The 18,531-nt window shown below is 36.9% G+C and overlaps 1 protein-coding gene across 2 annotated transcripts in view; it reads right to left on the bottom strand.

The window, feature by feature from the left end:
- SGTB (small glutamine rich tetratricopeptide repeat co-chaperone beta) overlaps positions 1 to 18,531 on the bottom strand; it is a 32,280-nt gene that overhangs the window by 4,152 nt on the left and 9,597 nt on the right. For both annotated transcript variants that reach the window (XM_070935851.1, XM_070935852.1), the window contains exons 2-9: positions 16,321 to 16,442; positions 12,684 to 12,787; positions 11,166 to 11,235; positions 8,295 to 8,394; positions 6,429 to 6,533; positions 2,732 to 2,870; positions 2,570 to 2,632; positions 1,946 to 1,983 (exon numbers count right to left, since the gene is read on the bottom strand). In XM_070935851.1, the coding sequence (XP_070791952.1) occupies positions 1,946 to 1,983; positions 2,570 to 2,632; positions 2,732 to 2,870; positions 6,429 to 6,533; positions 8,295 to 8,394; positions 11,166 to 11,235; positions 12,684 to 12,787; positions 16,321 to 16,420 (719 nt within the window). In that variant the 5' untranslated portion in view covers positions 16,421 to 16,442. The remainder of the gene's footprint in view (positions 1 to 1,945; positions 1,984 to 2,569; positions 2,633 to 2,731; positions 2,871 to 6,428; positions 6,534 to 8,294; positions 8,395 to 11,165; positions 11,236 to 12,683; positions 12,788 to 16,320; positions 16,443 to 18,531) is intronic.

Raw genomic sequence — 18,531 nt, 5'->3', positions numbered from 1 at the left:
AAATCCATTGTTATTAACTGTCATTTATACTCTTTTTCTTTAAGAGACTACAAGTAAATGTAAAGCCTATTTACACTGAGAATGAGATATATTAATGCAAGCAATTTCCACTCACATGAATCCAAATAAGAATAATGTGAGGTTTTTTAAAAGTACAGTTGCCTGTTTACCATGAAAGTTGCTATCACTTGTGATCTCTGCAGAAACCAGGGGGGGGGGATGACGGGGAGGACCAGTTATGATGATCCATCTCAGATGTCTTATGGTAGAAGTGGTTTTCAAGAGGCTTTTAAAGATTTCCCTACAAATCTGGTGAGTAGTTTGTCTCTTTACTTAGTTAATCTCTGGAATAGAGAGTGAACAAGACTGTTGTGTAAAATTTCCCTCCCCGCCCTTCCATACACCTCCCTCTGGTTGCTGATCCAAAGGTGCTCATGGTTTAAGGAACAGCTCAAGGAAATTAAATGTAGATTTTACAGATTCTAGATCAGAGGTGTCAAACTCGTGGCCCATGGGCCGGATGCGTCACGCATTGGCCACGGCAGCGCCTGGTATAGCAAAGGGGGAAAAGCCGCGATATGTCACACGATGACACCGTGACAACACGAGTTTGACACCCCTGTTCCAGATAGTAAAAAATGAATAAATATGACTGAACACTTGAATGAGCCTAGGTTTGGATCTACACTGTCTGCCTGCCTGCCTATCATCTCTCTCTCTATCTCTCCCTCCCTCCCTCCCTCCCTCCCTCTCTCTCTCTCTCTCAAATTTAATATGTAATGTAAGCCACCCATCATACCTCTAAGTGGCTTACAATGTTAAAGATTTACTTTGCTGGTTAAGGTGGTGAAATAGTTCTGTCTGTGCCCTACTTATGTCTGTGCATCTCACAGTTCTGTTTAGATGGACTGACATGCTGTTAGGGAATGATAGATGAAAAAAAACTTCAGGCTGGGAAGTTTTGGAGATAAAAATCACTTGAATTTGCAAGTTGGACACACATAATTAAAGGCAAAATTTAATGACATAGCTGATGCAATGGCTTCTAAGGCTCTCTAGAACTGTTTTAAACCTATGGAATCTTTTGGAGCTTTTTCTTCCTGGACTTATATAAGCAGACAAGGAACAAACAGGCAACTGGATTTGAGAGATGGAAAATACTTCTTTAAAGGAAGGGACTATACCAGTCACTTTGAAGAAGTGATTCTTTGACTGAGCAAATATCACTCAGCTTTTAATTGACCCTTTCTACATAAAGGCTGAGAATGTGATGAGGATTTTGCTAGAGTGAGTCCTGGATGAAGTGGATTTTAACCTGGGCATGTGATCAAAACATCCTGATCATTACCCAGATAGGTAGAGTGCAGTGTTTCTTGCTCTATTGGACCTCCCAGTAACATTCAAAACTACTGACACATCCTGAACAGCAGATGGAGGTTTAGTCAGGATAATCTTTACTCAACTTTAGTTGATGCGCCAGAGTGACAATTTTTTGAGCAGCAAATTCTGCTCAATAGTCACTGATGCTCCCTTTATCACATACTGCTTAAGGCTACCTCTCAAAACTACTTACAAGCTTTATATTTTGTACTCTATTATGAGTCACCTAGAATCTAAAAGTGGTGGAATAGAAATCAAGTCACATAACACGCATGTACTCATTTTATTAGGATTTGAATTTCAGAAACTCATATGAATTTTCTTTGAACCCATCAAAGAACAGATTCTACTGCCAGATTTTCTTCTTGAGCTCAAAAGCAGACCTATAATCTCTTCTTCATCCTACCCTAACAAATGGGAAAATCATTACTAGAAAGAAAATTGTTCAGTGAAATTTCAGCACTAGGTGTGTTTCCTGAAAGTGATGTGTGCTCACCCTAATCCTCTATGTTATGCTTGCTTTGTCATCTCTATGACAACACAGGTGGCCTGTGTTGATACTTACAGTTGCTGGACTTGAGGATTCTGCATTAAACTTGCTGCCTGAAACAGATGAAATAATTTCAGCCATAAGGAAGCCAATAATTAGGGAGGATAGTTTCGTTAGCCAGTAGTATTGAGTAATGAAAACTTGCATTTTCAAGTCAAACTTTGTTGGGATTTAATTAACCTTAATATCAAATGACTATGGTATCTCAGTACTGGCCTATTATGAGTCTTATATAAGTAATATGTGGTTCTTTTGAAGCTGCCCCAACTGTCAGAAGCTCAGCTATTCGAATCTTTCCAAGTATGGGACCAAACTCCCAGTTTTTAGCAAAATATCAAAAACACTCTTTTTCATCATATTTTTAACTGTTCAAGCAATTTTAATTGTCCTGGTGTTAAGAAAATTGTATTGTCTCCATTTATTTTAATTGTATCGGTTTGATTGTTGAGTTTTTGTATTTTGCATTCCAGTTACAGGGTGCTTTGAATAAGGTGAAAGAAAGGATTTAATTTTAATCAATGGCATCATCATCATAACAATGAATGAAAATATTATGTCAAGAAAAGTAAGGAACAGTTAGCCAATATAAGAAACAGTGGAACCCAGGAACAACAAAAATATTTTTTTAAGTTCACTTACCATGCTAATGAAGGCAGGATTGTTTATCAAACTTGCCATATCAAAACTCAGACCAGTTCCAATCTGAAAATAAATACATGACAGCTGTAAGTAAAGAAGCACTGGATAACTAAAATACTTAAACAATGTACTATATTATAAATGGTTTGAAAGCTAACTTACAGGACTGGACATGTCTCTTGATTTCTGTTCAGCTATTTTCAGGTTTGATTTGTAAGAATCATTTTCTGGATCAAGATCCAGTGCCTTTTGGTAACTGTTAATTGCCTCTTGATATTTATTCATTGAAGTCAGAGCCAATCTAATAAGAACAAAGGGAGCCAATATGAGGACAATCTGAATAAATATTTCTATTTTTTAAAATCTATTCTTTAAAAATATACAGTTTAAATTGTAGGGGAAAGAATGGGCTCAAATCCATTACAAGTATGCCTCAAAGTAATAAAAATGTTAATATTTCCCTGGCTCTATAGCTTTATTTTAAAACCGCATTCACTGAATATTTATATTTGTTACTTTATTGCTCAGTTTATCTACAGCAGTGGTTCTCAACCTTCCTAATGCCGCGACCCTTTAATACAGTTCCTCATGTTGTGGTGACTCCCAACCATAAAATTATTCCTAAAACCATTGAAAATATGTGTTTTCCGATGGTCTTAGGCGACCCCTATGAAAGGGTCGTTCGACCCCCAAAGGGGTTGCGACCCACAGGTTGAGAAACACTGATCTACAGTGTCTAGTAGTAACTCTCTACTGCAGTTTCATACAAGCTTCCCTCTGCCCCTCATCCCAACTACCTGTAGAATTGCTGAGGTGTTTTTGTAGGAGAAGAGTAGGCAGAGCTGTGGGTGGGGGCAGAATAAAGCACATCATCAGTTTAAAGTCCTTGCATTGCCACAAGTGATCCAAGTCTAGCCCTTCCTTGACTTCCTTTGACACTTATGGTGCAAATTTAGTGCTGATCGTTAGTTGACCTGATTGGGTATAGGCTATAGCTATAGGCTGTATATAGTAAATAAATCGTTTATGCTGCAACCTACATTAATAGTTCTGATTCTTTGTACCTCACAGTTTTGTATGCAAAGTCTGCGACTAAGGTCCCTTTAAAAGCATGGACCATATATATACATTTGTAATCATATAATGTAGTATATGTGTAGCTAACAGTATCACACCACGTTTAAGGAGAATTTTATTACAATTTGCATACATTCAGAAAATAGGGAGTGGTATATAATTTCAATTCTGTGTAGTAGGATACCATGAGAATTGGGCTTACCATACGGTTACATCAGGGGTGAAATGCTACCGTTTCGGGCCGGTTCACTAGAACCAAGAGTAAAATATGCTACCGGTTCATCGAACTGGTAGTAAACATCTGCTTTAAAAAGTAAAAAAAAAGTTCCGACAATCAGGCATCGCTCACCTGATCTTCGGAACTTTTTTTTTTTTTAACTTTTTAAGCATTTTTTTTACTACCAGTTCTACCAGTCCGGTAGTTAAAAATGCTTGAAAAAGTTTTTTTAAAAAAGGGGAAAAAAAAGCAGCAAATTCAAAAGCCCGCGTTTGGTGCAGATTGCGCATGTGTGCGCAGCATGCATCCGGCATGCACTGCGCATGTGCATGATTGGCACGCACCACACATGCAGCAAACTGGTGGCAACCAGCAGAGGATTTCACCCCTGGGTTACATGCATATTACACTAACTTCTCACTTAGTAAACTTCTCAAATAGTAAATGGTAAATAGTGTTTCAAAAAGAATGTAAATTTTTTCTGTTTGCAAGATAACTTTTGGTAGCTTATAGATTAGTTGCACAAAACAATGGTCGGGTTCTAGAACCAAAGATAATTTCCTACATGTTGGGATCAAATTTTACTTTTAAGAAGCTCAAATCTTGCTTATCCTGAAATTATTGAGGGTCAACAGAGAGGGTCATGATGAGTCAACTGAAAACAGGCCATTCATTAAAGTACTTACATTTTTTTGAAACCATGTTATATAACCCACCAAATATTATCATGGAGTTTAAAAATACTTATTACCCTATGTCCTTGAAAGTTCTCAATGGGCCTTTAACAAGGAAGGAAAGAAGGAAGACAAGAAAGAAAGAAAGAAAGAAAGAAAGAAAGAAAGAAAGAAAGAAAGAAAGAAAGAAAGAAAGAAAGAAAGAAAGAAAGAAAGAAAGAAAGAAAGATCTTTCACGTAAAGAAAACTTTCTTGATCTGGCTTTTCCTTATTTTTCAGTTACAGGATGGGAGAATAAATTGAAAGTTAAAAAATGATTTAAAAGTCCATTGATGAACATAAATGAAATCGTCTGGGACACTGCAGGTTTCATAAACACAAGAGGTAGAACCTCAAAATTAATTGCTTTGGTTTTGAATTGAATTAAAATCATGAAGCATATCAGAATGAAGTCATGCAGTAACCCAGACAGCCCTTTCATTTTGGGGGTATTAATTTGAATAGCTTAGTTTAATTAAATTGATTAAATTATTATTATTAGAATAGAATAGAATAGAATAGAATAGAATAGAATAGAATAGAATAGAATAGAATAGAATAGAATAGAATAGAACAGAACAGAACAGAACAGAACAGAACAGCAGAGTTGGAAGCGATCTTGGAGGTCTTGTAGTCCAACACCCTGCCCAGGCAGGAAACCCTACACCACTTCAGACAAATGGTTATCCAACATCTTCTTATTCAGATGTTATCCAACATATTCAGATTTTATTTTTGTTGTTAGTTGCGAAGTCGTGTCCAACCCATCGCGACTCCAAGGACAACGTTCCTCCAGACCTTCCTGACCTCTACCATCCTCTGGCGTCCATTTAAGCTCACGCCTATTGCTTCAGTGATTCCATCCAGCCACTTCGTTCTCTATCACCCCTTCTTTTGCCCTCAATCTTTCCCAGCATTAGGCTCTTCTCCAGTGAGTCCTTCCTTCTCATTAGGTGGCCAAAGTATTTGAGTTTCATCTTCAGGATCTGGCCTTCTAAAGAGCAGTCAGGGTTGATCTCCTCTAGGACTGACTTGTTTGTTCGCCTTGAAGTCCAAGGGATTCACAGGAGTCTTCTTCAGCACCATAGTTCAAAGGCCTCAATTCTTTGGCGCTCAGCCTTTCTTATGGTCCAATTTTCACAGCCATACATTGCAACTAGGAAAACTATAGCGTTGACTATACACACTTTTGTTGGCAGGGTGATGTCCCTGCTTTTCAGTATGCTGTCTAGATTTGCCATAGCTTTCCTCCCCAGGATCAAGCGTCTTTTAATTTCTTGACTGCAGTCCCCATCTGAGGTGATCATGGAGCCCAGGAAAATAAAATCTGTCACTACCTCCATTTCTTCTCCATCTATTTGCCAGGATTATTCAGATTAATGAATTCAAATTAATCTCTTAGCTTCTTGGTAGTAAAGTAAAAAGATATACTAATTTGAGATGTTTGTAAATATTTTAAATATCTAGAGCTTTTCCCTCTTAGAGAAAATAGTTCAGACTACTAGGAGGAGGTTCATATTCCTCCTTTTGTGAGAAAATAGAAAAGGATATGGAGAGGAAGAGAGGAAGAAGAATACTACAGAGATTAGAAAGTGTGGCGAACAAGAGAGAACAAAGGAGAGAAGGGAAAGAAAGAAGGAACAAGAGTGCCAGAGAAAGAAAAATATGGAGGTGGAAAGAAATGAATGAGTGTCAAAGAACGAATTAATGGCACTCTTGCTCCATGACTGTTTTTAATCTTTCACAGCACCAGTACATGGTCTAAGGGAATGTAACAAAAAATAGAATAAGTCCCTCTTTGAAGCAGATGGGTGGTCCAGAAATGTGAGATATAACAAGTTAATTTGCTTACCCCATTCTTCCATATGCTTTGCTGTATTTTGGATCTATTGCAATTGCTCTCTCACAGTCTTTTATTGCTTCACTGTGATTGTTCAGTTTACTTTGAGCAGCAGCTCTACGGTGTGAAAAAAGAGTGAAGCTCAAAAAATATAAAAGTCAACAAAATGATCTCCATCTGACCACCAACTATTAATTATGTTGTCTTGCATTGAAAAAAAAGGCTGTAGATTGTTTTTCCACCCACCAATTACATGTTTTTTTGAATAAAAAGAATATTGAAGGAAAAAAACCAGCCACATTTGCATTTTTGTCAAGAAACACATTCTTCATAAAATTAAGAATACCTTTAGAGCAGCATTTCTTATACTTTTTTGCTCTCAGACCCCTTCCCACTTTTAAAAATTATGGAGGATCCCAAAGGTTTTAGGTTCTGACAAGTTCTGGAGAACCACTAGCAGAAATTTTGAGTAGTTTGGAGAACTAGCAAATGCCACCTCTGGCTGGCCCCAAAGTGGGATAGGAATACAGATTTTGCAATATCCTTCCCCCAGAAGTGGGGAGGGATTGGGGATTTTGCAGTAGCCTTCCCCTGCCACACCCACCAAGCCACACCACGCCCACCAAGCCACACCCACAGAACCGGTAGTAAAAAAAATTGCATTTCACCACACACATACACATATATCATATTAAAAATTAGAACTTATCATTTATAGAATAGTTATTTATTGAATCATGTCAACATAATATTATACCAATTAAATATTAACATAAATATTTTTCATGAAAAGCCCTACATTCTTAACTAAATAAAATTAATAATGAGAAGAATGATCTTGTTTTAAATTTTTGCAAGTATTTTCAATATCTGGCAAATAATTTTGATTTCTTGGATCTCTGAAGGGTCCTTTGGGACTCCCAGGGCTCCTCAGACCACACTTTAGGAAACACTACTCTAGAGATTGTTTATTAATATAAATGCCACATGACTTCAGAATGACTCTGGACAATTTACTCCATGGAAACATAAACAAATAAGTAAACAGAGGAAAGTCTGTATCCAGACAAGACAACCTCCATCCACACCTAACAGAAGTTAAAAGCCACCCTACCCCAGGCCTGGGAGAACTACCAGGTTTTTAAAAACTTCTAGAACAACAGCAGAAGGCTATTCCGAGGGTGCAGGTGCTGTGTCAGAGAAGGCACAATTCTTAGGTCCGGACAGATGATATGGTTGAATGCAGTGCTTCTCAAATTCAATAATTTCAACATGTGTAGAATTCTAGAATTCCCCAGACAGCATACTGGCTGCAGAATTCTGGAAGTTGAAGTCTACATATCTTATAATTGCTGAGGTTGAGAAACACTGATTTAAATGGATACAACCTGAAACAGCCACCTCTGCCTGATTTTACCAGACAGACAGAAACCATGCAAGAGAATCAGCTCGTCAATAACAATATCATGTTGCTAACTGTTCAATTTCTCCTTAACTCAAAAATATCTTTTCCTGGGATTATGCATATGCTATGCAAGGACGGGAAAAGAAACAGCTTTTTAAAGAATGCACACATGTCTTCCAAAGTATTTGTTCTGCTTCAGAACTGAAGAGCTGCACATTCCTAAAACTAAACAAAGACTTGCCCATCCTACTCTACTAACGTTTTTTCAAAAGAAGTCCCATTTATCTCCACCCGGCCTTAAATTTCAAATAAAAAGGTAGCTGATAACTGAGCCTAATTAAGGAAGGACAATAAATACAACAGTGAAATTAACAAATGTCTGGCATAGTATTCTGCAGAACAGTGGCATATACTGAAAAAAAGTATAAACGTAATTCAGAAATAAATATCCGCATGCTTTATATGAACTTTACCTGTTGCAGTAATAGACCGCATTATTTGAATCTAATTCTATAGCCCTGGTGTAACAATCCACAGCAGCTGCACAATTGTCTTCTTTCATGTGATTATTACCTAAAATAAATCATCATAATAAAATGGCCATGAATAATTGAAATGATGGATTGCTGTTTTGAACAATAGCCTTATGGGTGCTGTAAAATATACCCTGTAAAAAACAACTTGGTTGCCCTTCATAAATATTGTTTTGGAAACAAATTATTTTGAGCAATGTTATATAAACTGGGACTATTAAAATTTGTCTCCTGTAATTTCATTTGACACAAGATGGCACATTCCTTGAAAAACTAGCTGAAATTAGTGATCCATTACAGTTCCAACAGCTAGCTAGAGTATCATAGCTGAAATCAAAAGATTTGTGTCCAGATGCCATGTCATGAATGACGGCAATTTTGGATATCCTTTAACTTAAGTTGATAATAATAATTACACATAATTACACAGGACAAAAATAATAGATTTAAGTCACAGAAAAAATAACAGATTTAAGTTATAGTTATAGAACTATAAAGAATACTTTAAAAGTGGAACCAATTACCAATGATCTAAGAAATGGATTGTCTTTGAATGAAGCACTGAGGCAGAAGATGGATAGCCATCTGTCAGAAATGCTTTAATTTATATTACTGCATTGAGCAGGGAGTTGCTAATTGGAGTAGCAACAAAAATAGCTACTGTTTGCATTCTACTAAACCACTTATGAGCTCGCATTCTTTTGTATGGGAGTCACACTGAATGTACAGTATATTATGATCTGAAAGGAAAGAAATGATGTTACTAAAATGAAGCTGACAATGATAGGAGATGCAAATAAAGGCTTGATTCATGAAACAAGAAACTCTAAGGATTTTTACCATGTTTTCCTGAAAATAAGACAGGGTCTTATTTTCTTTTGACCCCCCCAAATAAGGGCTTGGCCTTATTTTTGGGGAGATGCTATTATTTCTGAGGTGCAGGAGGCAGCAAGCCCACCGGTCCCACCTTCTCCGTCCCACCACCTGCTTGCCTGCGGCCGCAATGACCCAAATTCTGCGCACGAACTAGAAATTCAGACCTTCCAACTTCCCGCAAAAAAAAAAAAAAAAAAAAAAGATCTTGCGAAGTTGAAAGTAGTCCCACAGACTACTTTTCTTGCCCTGCATGTGGCAGTGGAAAATGGAGCAGGAAAGCAGGTTAGTGAAGGGATGTGGCTGCCTTGGGAGGGGTGGGGGGTAGGGATCTCTCTCACACACACACCGTCTTTTCCTTCAGAGCAGGATGAGAGGCAGGAAAATTCCCCCCTCCCCATTTTCAAGCCGTTTGCAAAAACGCCCAATTCGGAGCCTTCAATGTTGCAATCCTGCAATATGCTGAAGGCTCGGAATGGGGTATTTTTTTTTTGCGAACAGCTTGAAAATGGGGATTTTCCTGCCTTTCACCTTGTTCTGAAGCTCAGCACAGACTGTGAAAGGATAAGAGGCAAAATCCCCCCTCCCCATTTTCAAGCAGTTTGCAAAAACATCCCATTCCAAGCCTTCCGAGCCTTCAATGTGAATATGCAGGTGTGAAGTGATCTCCATGCCTCCCTAAAGGAAGGCATGGAAATCCATACACCTGGGACATCGGAAGAAGACCTTCGAGGAGCTGCCAATGTGCAGGAAATGTGCAGGAGATTTTCTGAACATCAGCAGCGGCGTCTCCTCGCAGGGCTTATTCCGATGTCCCAGGTGTATTTATTTATTGTTTATTATTTATTGGTTAGATTTATATGCCGCCCTTCTCCGGAGACTCAGGGCGACTTACAATGCGTTAAGTAATAGCCTTCATATTTTTGTATATACCTGCTTAGTAGGGCTTTTGGCCCCCCCTAAGCGGTGTTCTTTTTTTATACAAAGTCAGCTTATTGCCCCCACTATCCGGGTACTCATTTTACCTACCTTGAAAGGATGGAAGGCTGAGTCAACCTTGAGCCGGTTGAGATTTGAACTTGCAGTAATTGCAGGCAGCTGGTGCTAATTAACAGCACATTAGTCTGCTGCGCCACCAAGGCTCTGGATTTCCATGCCTTCCTTTCCTGTTCCGTGGACGGAATTGCCTGCTGTGACTGTCACTGTTAGTTAAGGAGGGTGCGAGGAGTGTGGGGTGTGTTGCTTGGCCTCCGGCTTTTTTTACAGCAGCAATTGGCAGCAAAAGTGGACGTGCTTGCTGGAGGCGGGCGCCTGAGCAGTACCCGTGAATCAGCTGTTGATTGAATGGCAGCCGGAGTGCTTCAGCTGATCCCATTAAGGGACTGAGAAGCCCTGAGATGACGGGGGAAGGGAAGGGCTGTCTTCTGTGCTGGCCACGCCCACCCCTTCACCCCTTCACTAGGGCTTATTTTCAGGGGAGGACATATATTTACACCCACCCCAAAAATCAGGCTTGGCTTTATTTTCGGGACATGTTGTATTTTTGGGGAAACACCATAGGTTAATACAACCATAGGCTGCAAAGCAGAAAGTCTTATATTAGTCTATACACTAGACCAAAATTAAGGAAGGCATACTATGCTGATGTGATATGTGATTTAAATGCAATATACCTTTCCAGTCCTAAGTCGAAAGAAGCATTTATACTGATTTGCTGTACATTTTATTTTCTTGTGTTTTTTTAAATTCTTCCAGAGCAGCCAGGACACATTATACTTGAAACACACTGTTCATTCCATACAAGATCATCTATTAAACACCAATAGTCTGAACATTTGTAATTCATTCATGAGCTTATCTATCATCATGACCAAAAAATAAACTACATTATCAATGGTGGAAAGGATTCTTTTCTTTAATTCCTTTTCTGTTTCCTACCTTCATCCTTGAGCTGATCAGCTTTTTCAAGGTCCTCTGGCAAAGAATCTGAGAGAGGCAGAATCTCATTCTATGGGTATTTTAAAGAAAGACAAATATTATTTTCTATAACCCTTTATTTAGGGTCATTTATATCACTGATCTTAAACAAGCCACAAGGGCCCTATTCTGCAATAAATATCAATAATGTAATATCAGGAAGAAATCAATGCTATAAAGTAATTTCCTTTTTAGTGCACAATATGTCAGAGCAAAGAAACTATCCAAAATAGTAATCTGGGAGTACTCAAGTCCGCTCTTTCAATCTTGAGTTCCATTTACTATATTAATTTTGAACACAAGCAGTAGGATAAGCAATGCACCAATTTATGCTGGATTTCACCATATTCAATAGCTCTAAGTATGTCAATTTCTTACTTCGGTATGTAGAAGAAATGGATCTGATTGCCTTCTCTTGAAATATTTCTCATTCTCTCCCTCCCTCCCTCCCTCTCTCTCTCTCTCTCTCTCTCTCTCTCTCTCTCACACACACACACACACACACACACACACACACATTATTGCATTACTGTTCTAACCAGGGTTTTTCCTACGTAAATCAAGATGTTTATATAGCCATAGTTAAGTGACATCACAAATCACTATTTTCTAGGCTTTATCAGACATATAAGCAGCATTATGCTGTCTGTTGTAAGACTTAAGGGAGACTAAAATAGATCTATTTCGGGCTTATTTGCCTTCACCAGTTAGCCACACCCTCATTTTATGACTCCTCCCTGTAACGGTCAAATATTTATTTTGTTCTTTTTTCGTAGGTCTATATGTGCATTACTGTTCTAGCCAGGGTTTTTCCTACGTAAATCAAGATGTAAATCAAGATGATTTGGGATGTCACTTAACTATGGCTATATAAACATCTTGATTTACGTAGGAAAAAAACTGGCTAGAACAGTAATGCACATATAGACCTATGAAACAAGAATATATATATATATATATATTTTCAGATCTGGACGCAGGAAATATGCAAACTAAATGCAACTATATGCATTATATGCAACTAAATGCAACTATAAACTATATGCAAACTAAAGCTAGTTTAAATATTAATCAGCAGTGTGCAACTAAGATGTCTGAAGGTATACAAGGTATTTTGTATGAAAGTATACAAAACTAAATTATAAACATTTATTTACATTTCTACACGAAATGTACATTTCTAATTAAGCTATTCTATCTACAAATGTACAATAGTTCTTGATCTATATGAAATCAAAATCAAATCAGAACTTGCAAAAAAGGGATGGAAATAAAATCTATAAGCTGATGAAAACCTTTGGGCCAGGCTAACAAAAGTATCGTAACTTTTCATAAATAAGGCATCACTTATAAGAAAGGCCATTCTTACAATTCTTTGGTAGCAAACTGGAGCTAGAATTCTCTATAGAAAAGTGTACCCTGTTAAAATGTTTGAATTTCTATATAGATACAATAATACAAAAATTAATTTACTTGTACCTTATGACAGGAATCTGTAAATATTTCTATCAAACGTGAAGGTACTGCAAGACGGGTATCCTCTAAATTAATTTTGAAAACTGTCTCCAAACACTGAATTGCCACTAGAGAGAAATAAATTATTTTTTTAAATAATGTGATTTTATCATCATCATAAATTTCATACCATAATTGTTATCTGGTCTTAAACCCAAAAACCAATAACCTGGGTTTTTGACTTTGATATTCCGAAGGCAATTTAACTTCCATAATGCACAGCTATCATATATCTCAACACTCTGATGACTGTAAATTGGAATAAGATTGGAATGTAAGATGGATGGAACCCTTGTTAGATATATCTTTTTTCTTTATGTTTCTATGCAGAGCAACCAGATCCCATCTTGTTTTGTTTTGTATTGTGTTTTTGGTTTTTTTTAATTATTATTATTATCTCTTTTATTCATTAAACATGAAACTCAGTCAACTGAACATATTTGTATCACAAATATTATTGACTGGCACTGATGGTTGATATCGGTTGCTGCCAGCATCCTAGGTATTGACCAAGTATCTTCTTAAAATGTATGATATTCCAATTAGCAGAGTTTTTTGCAGTTCCGCTGGTGTTACTGCAGGAAGCTGTAATTTCTTGATGTATTTTGTAAAATTCTTGGAGATGGTGCCAAGTGCCCTGATAACAATGGGTATCACTGTTACATGTTTCATCCATAGCCGTGTAGTTTCGATGGCCAGGTTGCGATATTTCGTGATTTTTTCCAGTTCTTTTTCTTTGACTCTGGCGTCTCCTGATACAGTGATATCAATAAACTGTACGCTTCGGCCCTCGACAACTATGATATCTGGCGTGTTGTGGTCCAAATAATCACATCATCATCACCATCATTATTTTTATTATATTGTGAGCTATTTAGAGTCAGCTTGGAGCTGGGCAGTACCTAAATTAAGTTCAGAAAGATATGAATCTACAAGAAATCCAAGAAGAGTGTCGGTCAATAAATCTAGACCAATAATGAGGAAAACAATTAATAAAGCATTGCCCTTGACTTGCCAATATGGTCTTTGTTAATCTTCAGAGTCTCTCAAAAATTGTTTGAGATTTATACAATAAATATAGTATAAAATATTTACAGTATAAATCTCAAACATTTCTCTAAGCAGTTGTGCATGATGATCTGACATGATTGCTAGTTTTTGTGTCCCTTTAAATGGAATTTTATAACATCATGTTCAGTTACTACTGATTTAACAAGTTATCCTAATGAACAATCTCTTTCTTATTGTTTTAGTGTTAATAATACGTTTTATAATTCCACGATATATCTTTCTGAAGCCATACAATATATGATATATTCTGATGATGAAAGTGGATTTCTGCCATCCTTTGTGGATCAAATAATTTTTTTGATTTTTTTTCTTGTAGGTTTGTAGATCATGTTTAATTTGATTTTCTCCAGAAGCTTTCCACTTCAATCCGTAATGGTTTCAATATAAAGGAGAAGCAACTTTGTTTCTTTGCCTCAGAAGATGGCAGCCTTTGTTTTTTTGCCTCAGAAGATGGCAGCCATTGCTGCTGGCAAATGGTCAGGGTACCAAAAAAAAATTGGACTGTGGCCTGTTAGGTCAGAAGATCATCACCATTTGATTGTTCATGAAAGCCTGAATCAATATATGATATATTCTATCTTTAATAAGATTTAAACACGACGTTAAACTTATCCTAGAAATTTGAAACAATTTATGTAGAATTTTGTATGTCTCAAACATGAGGTGTAGCAAAGGGCATTATTTTATTTATTTATACCATTGTTCTAATGGTATAAAGCTTCATTCCACATTTAGATATGGATTTATAATGCTGCCTCCACCATTGTATTTTCCTTGCCCCAGTAGTCTGCAAAATCAACTCCCATCTCAACTGACACTCAAGTAAGGATGCCAGCCAAATATCCCTTAATGATGAGACAAAAAGACAACAAATACCAGACAGGATCTAAAATTGTGCAAAATACAAATATTTCAGAAATATTTCAATTAGCATAAAATGGGGGACTTCTAGGAAGTCAGTTTTTTTCCTGGTAATGGAGAGGTGTAAATGATTTGATCCTAGATAAGCCTCCTTTCTGGGGAAGTGGGGAGATTTACTACAGTGGCTTTACATATGTAAATCCAGATTAGAGAAGCTTTAGTCCAAACTGATTTTGGGATATATTGCAGGAAACTACAATACTTTCAATTACTGCATTGAAGTTATGTTTACAAATAAAAATTAAATTAAAAAGTGAGGTTGCGTAACTTCTAAAAGGTATTCAGTAAATCTCTGTTATGATAATGGCTTAGAATTTTACTCCTCTTAATCACTAATGAGTGAAATGTTTTTACCCATTTGATTTGGAAGAAGTGTTTTATAATACCTTTTTAAATTATTTTTAAAAAACATCAAAGCAGACTTTCCTAATTAAATATTTTCCTTAAAAAGTATCAACATTTTATTGATATAAAATAGAGAAAATCTCAAAAGCTTTCAAAGTACACTCGTTGCTTCAACTAACAATACCTCTAAATATAATTTCATTTGAATATTCTAAAATTAGATTCAATTATTTAGACTTAACAGTAAACAAAATTTGTTCAGACATAAGCTTCACAATCTTAATCATATGCCTACATTCCCAAATACCTACAGCCTGGCTAGCAAGAATAACTTAACATATGGTAGAAAAAAATATATTTAACAAATCAGCACAATTGTTAGCCTATAGCTAGCAGCATCATGATCATGCTGTCCATATATTAAGCAGGAGTTGAACTTGATAGAAAAAACTCTTTTAATGATTAAAATTGTTTTATAATTAAATGAGCATAATTTAATCAAAATGGATGCAATCCATAAGCTTGCAATCTCTGCTAAGCAGGAGATGGTAGCATCAAGCTGGTCTCAAAACTTAAACAGGGTTCAGAAAGTACTTGTTGCAACATTCTAGGACCACAGACTAGTTACCCCCATGGTAAGATGGGGTGGCCAATAAATTTTATAAATAAATAAATAGTCTGGGAAGTGAAAAAATAGCTCTGAAGAAAATAAAGGCAAAAGATTTCAATATTACCATCAAGGAAACTACATGGATGTTTTTATGTAATTATTATAATTCCCTGGGACATGGAAAATCCAAGGTATTAAAGCAACTGATAGATAAATCTTTTATCATCACAAGCTATCCGCATACTGGTGGTTAACTTACAATCAAGATTGGTTTTAACATACTGCAAGAAATAATGTATCTTTCCCTTTATTAAATAGAAAGCTAACCTTACAAGTTACTAAATAAATCCTACATATGAAATCTACTCTAGGTTTGTGAATTCTTGCCTGCCACAATAATTGTCCATGTGAACTGGGTGCACATTCTGGAATACCAAACTTTCCTCTATGACTATGCACTGAAAGAGAAAACTGACTGTGTTGAACGATCTTTCTGATTCACCCTTTTACTTTTTTAAGAATGACTGAGGTAAATGTCTAAGGGACTCTAAAGTTCTTCAGTTTTAAAATAGGTTTATGAAATACAATAAATAAAGCATTAACACTTAACAGCAATATTTCATTTAAATACCAAGTTGCCCCATCTCTACACACCTTCCAAGCTTTCTTGTTCATCTGATGTGAAAGTATCCATCTGACTCTGTTCTCTCAGGAAATGGATGATAGCATAAACGAGGTGCTTCACTGAAGACATTCTCAAATTTAATGCAGCTTTCCTGAATCATAAAAACAGGACAATTTTCTGTTAATGAATTTAATGTCTATTGCACTGAAGAAATGGACAATGAGGAGTTGTATTCTGAATTAGATTTTTAACTGAGAATCTCTTTCTTGAGGAAAAGCTTTCAGTCAATTTTAAATATCATGGACTCAGTTCTTCAAGGACAAGAACTTCTTAGATATTATTTTACTCTTATTAATCTATTAATAGAATACAAAGAATAATTCAAAGAAAAATGTAATTAAAAATATTGCTTAAATCACCAATTTGATTAACCAATTTTATTTCCCGTTTCTCCATCTTCAATAGTTAGAATAAGAAATGGAATCTAAAGCATATAGCAGGGATGGCTAACCTTTTTGCCATCGCGTGCCAAAAGGGGGGGAGCTGGGGGGGTCACGTGCATGTGTGCCCACACCCATAATTATATGTGCCCCCCCGTGCATGTGCTTGTGATACCCCCCTGCCCTCTCCCCCACTTTTGGCATGCGATGGCACAGTGGGCCCAGTTTCTGGCCTCTGGAGGGCCTCCGGGAGGGGGGGAGGCCGTTTTTTTGCTCTCCCCAGGTTACTAGAGAGGCTCTGGTGCCTGGGGAAAGCAAAAAATGGCCCTTCCCCACCCACCCAGGTCCTCCGGAGGCAGGAAACAGCTTGTTTCCCTACTTCTGGTGGGCCAAGAAGGCCCAAAAAACAACTGGCCGGCACGCACATGCGCACCGGAGCTGAGTTCGCATGCCCACTGATATGGCTCCGTGTGCCACCTGTGGCACGCATGCCATAGGTTCGCCATAACGGGCATATAGTCTTCTTTCATCCTGGGATTCTGTTTATAAATTAACAAACTGCTGTTTGTTTGAAGTTTCATAACATTCTCTTAATCCACAGCTGAACCTGCCTTTGACATTCCTGCCATCTGTGGGCTGAAGAAGCTAGATCCAATCTGTGCATAAACTGATTTGGCTGAACCTGCCCTCCAGCATGCAATGTTTTCATCTGAAGAAGCAAACACAAATGTATTCAATTTAACTGTATTATGGCCTTTAGACAGCAAATAAAATAGTAAAGGAGCAGTAAATAAACCATAACTATACAACAATCAGTGTGATTTTCCACTATGGATCCCCTGCCAGAATCTGCTAAATAACAAAACTTTGCAACATTGTGTGTTGCATGAGAAACATTATTAACAAACAACACAGAAGATAGCTTAGTGACCAGGGATTGATCCTAAAATGGGAAAAATAGTTTTGGCTCAATGTTGTATTAAACTTAACAATGTAAAAGAAGATGAGTAATTGATTCTACCTATATCTTGTGTGCAATATGGGCAGAGATCAGTGGTGGGATTCAAGTAATTTAACAACTGGTTCTCTGCCCTAATGATTTCTTCCAACAACCAGTTTGCCAAACTGCTCAGAAAGTTAACAACCGGTTCTCCCGAAGTGGTGCGAAGTGACTGAATCCCACCACTGGCAGAGACAATGAACCACAAACTGTTTGCATTGTACTTGCATGCTTTTTAAAAAATAAATAAATAAATTGCCCTTTAAAAATGCTGTAGTAAGTGCATTACAGCACCCTTAGTAAAGGTTCACTGATAGTTTGGGTAAGCAAGTTAGATGGAGAGCCAGCCTCTCTGATTGTTTTTTGTATCAATTAAAAACTGGATAATCTCTTTAAAATTATACTGCAACTCAATTTCAAATAATGATTGGACAATGAATTATTTTGCCTAAGACCAGCCAACAGTATATAAAATGGTCTGAAAAAGACTAGGTGAAAGTAGTATCTGCTTAAGAGACTTCTTAAAGTAGATTGAAAGGAATCATTTAAAACACCATAAAGAAGCCCAGTAGACTAATAAATAAATTTATGCCACTAATTAAATATTCGTAAGCTTTTGTTTCTATTCTAATCAGCCTTGTTTCTAGCTGGAGCCACATCTGAACCACATTTGGGACTACCAAAAATAAACCTGAGAAATCTAGATTGAAGTGATCTCAATAGACTAGAATTAGATTACAAACTGACAGTTGCCCCAAATAGTTATTGTACTAAGCCTTTCTCTGCAAAGTTTAATAGCC

Source organism: Pituophis catenifer, unplaced genomic scaffold (assembly GCF_029215685.1).
Source record: "Pituophis catenifer annectens isolate HBS135680 unplaced genomic scaffold, rPitCat1.0.hap2 SCAF_2, whole genome shotgun sequence".
Taxonomy (NCBI): Eukaryota; Metazoa; Chordata; class Lepidosauria; order Squamata; family Colubridae; genus Pituophis; species Pituophis catenifer.
The sequence above is the reverse complement of the archived record's forward strand: the minus strand, read 5'-3'. Positions and strand labels throughout refer to the sequence as shown.